A 7216-nucleotide genomic window follows, 5' to 3' on the forward strand; every position below is an offset into this window, starting at 1 on the left:
TTTTTTTTTTAAAAGGATTGATAAGATGTTGGTTGAAAAAGGGAAAAAGAAAAATAAAAAAAAACAGTTAACAAAAATTAACTTTGATGAACTAATGAATCATGGTAAAAAAAAAGCCATGAATTCTATGTGCAGTATTCCCCTAGCACTGGAGTTCTCCCGTTCTCCTTGATCGGTAAACTTGGTCTTGGCTTGCTGGCTGTTTGTGCTGATCTTCTGGGGGAGGGGTCTGTTGCCATGGTTTCTAAATGTCTTTGCCGGAAGCGGAATTGCCCCGCCCTTGTCAGTCCGGGCTAAGCAAGCTGCTCGGGTTTGATCTCAGGAGCTTTTGTTCCCTGCAAGCTCTCGGTACAGCTTTGGAGGACCAGGGTGAAAATGGTGGCCTCCTAATCTCCACCCGGAGGAGCTGAGAACTCGGGGCCCCGCTCCTCAGTGCGCCCCCAGAGAAAAGCAGTCACTCCCGTGTCCCTGGTCTCTGGCCGCCCTCCGTGCTCACCCAGCCTGTGACCGAGCATTTCTATCTCTGGCGCCCGACCCCGTGTTGAGTCTCCAAACCCAGCAGATCCCTGCAGTGCGTTCCCGCGCCGCTCCTCCCCGGGAAGGAAGGGGAGTCTCTCCCGCTCTGCCGCTTGTTGGGTCCCTGCTGGAGGAGCAGTGACCTGACTGGGTCGCGGATCACGGTCTATGGCCACCCTGAGCTGAGAGCCCGCGCCTCGGCTCCGTCTCTGTAGCCAGCTTCCCCGCTCCAATACCTGGGAGCTCTGGCACACTCAGGCACCCCCGGTCTTTCTGTGACCCCAAGGGTCCTGAGACCACACTGTCCCGGGAGGATTCCGCCGCCCGTTTAGCCACTGCAGCGACGTCCCTCAGCCAAGCCAACTTTTAAAAGGTCCGATTTTGTGCTCCGGGGTCTAGCACTTGCCAGAAGCGGCCGAGGGAGGCCCCCTTCCCCGCCGTCTATCCTCCCGAATATCGCCCTGGATTCACTTCTCCGCACGCCCTACCTTCCAGTAAGTGGTCGCTTCTCTGTTCAGAGAGTTGTTGCTACTCTCCTGTTCAATCTCCTGTTGAGTTCGTAGGTGTTCAGAATGGTTTGATCCCTATTCAGCTGAATTCCTGAGACCAGACGAAATCTAGGTCTCCTGCTCCTCCGCCATCTTGCTCCGCCCCCCCAATTGTTTCTTTTCCCAAGAGTGGATACTTGTGGGATAAGATTCTAGTGGGAGGCCATTATTATTGTTTGTTCCTAATCAGACACATAGTATTTATACCCAGAGTATAAAATCCTCTCATCCTATCAACCAACCTTTGAGGGGGACAGATGGCCTTGGGCATCAACTTCACCAGAGATCAAGATCAGTGACTAAAAACAATCGCCAAAAAAGGCTTTTAGGCTATGACTCCCTCAGCACCAAGGAGTCCTGCAAGGTTAGTACTCAGAACTATCCACCAGCATCATCAGGTCATTTTTCCCTCTAGAAGAATGAAGAAGAAAAGTACACAGCATTGAACTCTCTGGGAAGAAAGAGGGGTATGTCTGGATCTCAGGCCTTGGCATTTAAAATTCTAGTCTTCCACTCAAACTCCCTTTCCAGTGTACAAAGAAACACACGTAGCTCTTTATACATCCTCACTTGTTCTCATCCCATTATTCACACTCTAATGAGTGCAGGTCCCTTTATTATCTCTCTGTTTCCTCTAGTATAAAATTATGGCAAATACTTTTTTGTTTACTCATTTCAACTCAGGCAGTGTGAAGGCTTTATTGATTTAGTCTCTGTTAACTTATCTCTAACCTTCCTTCATAATTTTATTAAACACATATTGATTGAGGATCACTGGATGCAAAGCACTGTGCCAGGACTGTATTGAATTTACAGTCTAGTAGAGAAGGGAAACCAGTAAATGACTCATACTAATTAATACAAAGTTAAGTATATTTTTATATAAAATAGGAGATGTATTCATGGGCACAAAAAATTGTTCTTGTTAACCGGGGCTCTCATATTAAACTCCCTAACTAATGATCCTAACTATTAAATAAGTGTCACAAGGAAGAGGGAATGGAGGAAGAGAAAATATAAAGGAATATGATGAGTAAAAACTAAGAGTCTACCAAATACTCTTGCAGAATTACTAAATAACATGATAGTTGTTGGGACTAAAAAAAAGAAAACTTTTTTTGTTGTTGTTGGCAGATGATATAAATCTTTGAATAACAAGTTGGCTTGAACTTTATTTGGAGACCTTGGAAAATCTTGACAGTTTTAAGAGGTAAACCCAGTAAAAAGTTACTAAATTTCTGTATTATTGTGTGTATTTTTAAAATTTTATTATTATTTTAAAGATGTATTGATTTTTTTAGAGAGAGAGTGAGTGAGGGCGAGCAGAGAGAGGGGCAGAGGGAGAGAATCTCAAGCGGACTCCCTGCTGAGCACGGAGCCCCACCCTGGCTCGATCTCATGACCCTGAGATCATGACCTGAGCTTAAACCAAGAGTCGGACGCTTAACCGGCTGAGCCACCCAAGCGCCCCATGGTGTGTATTCATAGAAACAAGAACAAGATATGTTGAGGAAAGAAATTTTCATTATGGGTTTTCATATCTGGTTTTCATTATGGGAATGACAATATTGGGCAAATGAAAGATACAGCGGAGAGATACTCAATATATTGCAATGAAAACAACATTGATATTTATTAAGTTTTTATCAAGAGCCAGGAACTGTGCTAGGCACCCTGCAGGTATCATTTAATTTAATTTTCACATGAGACAGAAATTAACATTTCCATTTTTCAGAAGATTAGTGCAAGTGTAGGACAGAATTGTTTGCATCCATGACTACCTACCTTAATATCAGGACCTATTAGAATTATACAATCATGAAATATTGGAATTGAAAGAGATATTAAGGATGACTTAATGCAATCACCCATCTAGAACTTGCATCCATAAACAATAGCCACTAAGTGGCCCCTTAGGCTGTGCTTTAACATTTCAGGCTATAACATCAGGGTATATGGGACTATTGTTAAGCTTCTTTGATGTGAAACTGGATAGTTCTCCCTATAGTTTGAAGCAGGTCATTTTTTTTTTGTTTTTTTGTTTTATTATTATTTTTTAAATTTTTTATTGTTATGTTAATCACCATACATTACATCATTAGTTTTGGATGTAGTGTTCCATGATTCATTGTTTGTGCATAACACCCAGTGCTCCATGCAGACTGTGCCCTCTTTAACACCCATCACCAGGCTAACCCATCCCCCCACACCCCTCCCCTCTAGAACGCTCAGTTTGTTTTTCAGAGTCCATCGTCTCTCATGGTTTGTCTCCCCCTCCGATTTCCCCCCCTTCATCCTTCCCCTCTCAAGCAGGTCATTTTACCTTACTTTCTTGGAGACGTATAAAATGAGTCCAACACCTTTTAAATATAGCAATATGTTGAACATTTGGCAATAACTGTCATGTGCCACATGAATTTTTTGGTTTTTGCTAATTAAATATCCTCAGTTATCTCAGCCATTCATCTAAAGACAAGATTTCTAAATAATTTTTCTGAAATTGTCCAGTTTTTTCTAAATCACATATAGTATTGTACCTCAAATTGAAAACACTATTCCAACTACGGCTTGAGTATTCAGAAAATGAATTTGCATTTTCTAGAATCTAGTTTTCTTTGCAGTGTAAATGAAATATCTATTTGCCTTTTTTAAAAAGATCACATTGTTGACTATTATTGAATTGAAACTAAAATTTCTAGTTGTATTTTGCATGTGTTCTAATAATCCATATCTCCACCATCCTAAAATTCTGTAGAGAGTACATGCAAAATACATGATAAGAAGACACTTAGTGTTTTTCTTCCAAAACCTTTCTCATATTTTGGGAATAAGAGTAGTTTTCTGAACTCCACCTCCACCATGAAGTCCAATTAACACAAACCATTCATAATCTTCTGCTTCTCTGGCCACAGAGGTAGAATACATGACCTAAATTTCAACCATTGTATCACTGCCCTGGGATTATTTGAATTATAAATGAAGGAAGACAGTTTTCACAGTTTTCACTCTTGGAGAAGTTGTTGGGGTATAGGTATGTTATGTTCTTACCTTGTGAGGTGGTAGGCCTGGGTGAAGGAAACTAGGATAAGCAGAGAAGCAGAATTCCAGATGGAATGATATTGGTAGCTGCCCAGTCCTTCAGGTATTTTGAGCTGGAATTCTAGTAAGGAAAATGATTCAGACCAAATTAACAACTTTTCACAGACTTATGAATACTGTGTTTATTACTTGTAGAAAACATGTTACTCTTTCTTATTTCCAATTGAATCAAAATTTGATCATTATGATATTTGATGCTATGGCATTAATATATACATACAGGATATCCCATAGGATATAGGATGATTATATACATATAGGAAAGAATCATTAGAAATAACAGCTGTTGAATCACCCTACTGTGCACCTGAAACTAATATTATGTTAACTGGAATTTGAATAAAAACTTAAAAAAAAAAAGAAATAACAGTAGTAACTTCCCTATTAACTGACTCACAGCATGTAAACTTGGTTTTTTCTATTAAAATTGGAAATATCTTAATTGGAAGTTTCTTGAGTTTTCCTCTGGTCAACTGGAATCATTGGTTGTCCTAGAGTGATGGAAGAGATTCAAGAGATACCTACATTATGAATGTCCTTTGATGAGGGATAAAATAATGATCTCCATAAAATTATTCTCTCTCTCACACACATACGCACAGACATATGTACACACACACACACACACACACACACACACACACCCCACAAGTACACTGGTTAACCACATTGCTTTTGCAGAAAAGGAGTCTCATCATAAAGCCCATGAGGCTTGTAGCTGTTTTTTAAGCTTAGAACTCTTTGAGAGGATAATGGACCCTGGAAATCACTCCACGGTGACTGAGTTCATCCTCGCTGGGCTAACAGAGAAACCAGAACTCCAGCTGCCCCTTTTCTTCCTCTTCCTAGGAATCTATGTGGTCATGGTGGTGGGGAACCTGGGCATGATCATGCCGATAGGGCTCAGAACTCACTTGCACACCTCCATGTACTACTTCCTCAGCAATTTGTCCTTCATTGATCTCTGTCATTCCACTGTCGTTACCCCAAGATGCTGGCAAACTTTGTGACACAGAAGAACATCATTCTCTACTCAGAATGCATGATGCAGCTCTATTTCTTCCTCATTTTTGCTATTGCAGAATGTCACATGTTGGCTGCAATGGCTTGTGACCACTATGTTACCATCTGTAGCCCCTTGCTTTACAAAATCATCATGTCTTCTCACGTCTGCTTCCGGCTCACAGTAAGAGTTTATATTTTGGGCATCATTGGATCTACAATCCACATGGGCTTTATGATGAGACTCCTTTTCTGCAAGAGCAATGTGGTTAACCATTATTTCTGTGATCTCTTCCCACTCTTGGAGCTATCCTGTTCCAGCATCTACATCAATGAATTCTTGGTTCTAGTCTTGAGTGCATTTAACATCCTGACTCCTGCTTTAACTATCCTTGCTTCCTACATCTTCATCCTCTCCAGCATCCTCCGCATCCACTCCACTGAGGGCAGGTCCAAAACCTTCAGCACCTACAGCTCCCACATCTCAGCTGTTGCTGTCTTCTATGGATCTGCTGCATTCATGTACCTGTAGCCATCTTCTGTGAGCTCTATGGACCAAGGGAAAGTGTCCTCTGTGTTTTATACCATCATTGTGCCCATGCTGAACCCCCTGATCTACAGCCTGCAGAATAAGGATGTCAAATTTGCTGTGAAGAAAATTCTGGAGAGTAGAAAATGTTCATGAATAGAATCAATATCATGATGTCATGTCAGAAACAGTTCTTTAATTTGCTAATATATGTAACATGTTAGGTTTATTGTTCAAATGTTTGGAAAGTCAATGACACTCCCCCATATAACACATCTCCTAAATTCTCCTCCAGGCTGCTCCTTTGAACTATATTAGAGTGATTATATGTGGAGAAATACTAAGAAATTCAAAGACTCTTGAGTATGAAAGGAACTTTAGTTTTGTTTTTTAATGATAACACAAACAAGAAGAACAATGATAATGATGAAGATAATATTTGTAACATATGTTATTGAGAGTTTATGAAATATCAACTAGTGTGCTCAGCACTTTAAGTGAATAACCTTATTTAATATTTACAGTATTCCCTCAGGGAAGGCCCTAGTATTATTCCCCTTTGAAAAATGAGGAAATTAAAAAAAAAAAAGAAAAATGAGGAAATAGACGCTTATTTGGTTTGATTAATTGCCCTGGTTCCAAATATAATAAATGATCAGCCTAAAAAATTGATTCCAGGACACACAATTTTATTCAAAGTGGTACTTTGGTCCCAGGTGACTGTGGATAGGTCTAAGACATCCTGAGAATTTCCTTCTATACATATGTCATCCCCAGTTCCCTATGTGACTGATGCTTTCCTATAATTTTAATGCTATTTTCACTTTTATTTCATTTGATACAATGAAAATAATCAAAATCTTTCAAAGCTGTACTGATCAAGGCCAAAAAAATAGCAAACATGGAGACTCATTGTAGAGTTTCATTATAGGTACTCATTAAAGAGTTTCAAGTTATTACACTTGAGGACAACATTTTTTATAAAAGCAGCCCAACGACACTGTCTTATCTTTATACCAGTGATGCTGCAGCTGTTTATGAAGTAACTGCTGTGGAAGCCCAATATGCTGCTCTGCTGTGTGGTTTTCATGTGGTTCATGCTCTTTTGCCCATAATTGAGAAAGAGTTGCCATTTCATGTCAGTTTTTTCTTTGAAACATCTCTTCTTTCCTTTCATATTATGTTCTTCTGTTTTTGGGCCTTTAACATCTTGTAACTATGGATTTACATAATATTCTTGAACACTCAGCTGTCCTTTGTCTCTTCCCAATTCAAACCCTCCACCTCATTATTGCCAGGTCAATGCCCTTAGGATAGTGTGCTGTGTTATTCACCTGATATAACAAGTTGCAGTGTTTACCTATATTTTAAAATCTACGACAGAGAAATATATCTTTACCACCTTTGTATTCCATTATCCATTCATTCAATGATGTCAACCATTCATTTTCAAACAGTCCTCACCTCATAGTTTTCATTTGACTTAATTTTCATCAGTCCAAAAAAAAGGAAGGGAAAAGAT

The 7216-nt window shown here is 39.8% G+C and overlaps 1 protein-coding gene across 1 annotated transcript; it reads left to right on the plus strand.

Moving 5' to 3' along the window:
• The first annotated feature begins 4891 nt into the window (after positions 1-4891).
• On the plus strand, positions 4892-5850 carry LOC112818270 (olfactory receptor 8G3-like). Its single transcript, XM_025865444.1, is given in 2 exon segments — positions 4892-5144; positions 5147-5850. Coding segments are annotated over 2 exon segments (933 nt in total). The 5' UTR covers positions 4892-4915.
• The last annotated feature ends 1366 nt before the right edge of the window (positions 5851-7216 follow it).

Source organism: Callorhinus ursinus, unplaced genomic scaffold (assembly GCF_003265705.2).
Source record: "Callorhinus ursinus isolate GAN/ISIS: 27379988/994484 unplaced genomic scaffold, GSC_fseal_2.0 scaffold1177, whole genome shotgun sequence".
In the NCBI taxonomy this organism is placed as follows: Eukaryota; Metazoa; Chordata; class Mammalia; order Carnivora; family Otariidae; genus Callorhinus; species Callorhinus ursinus.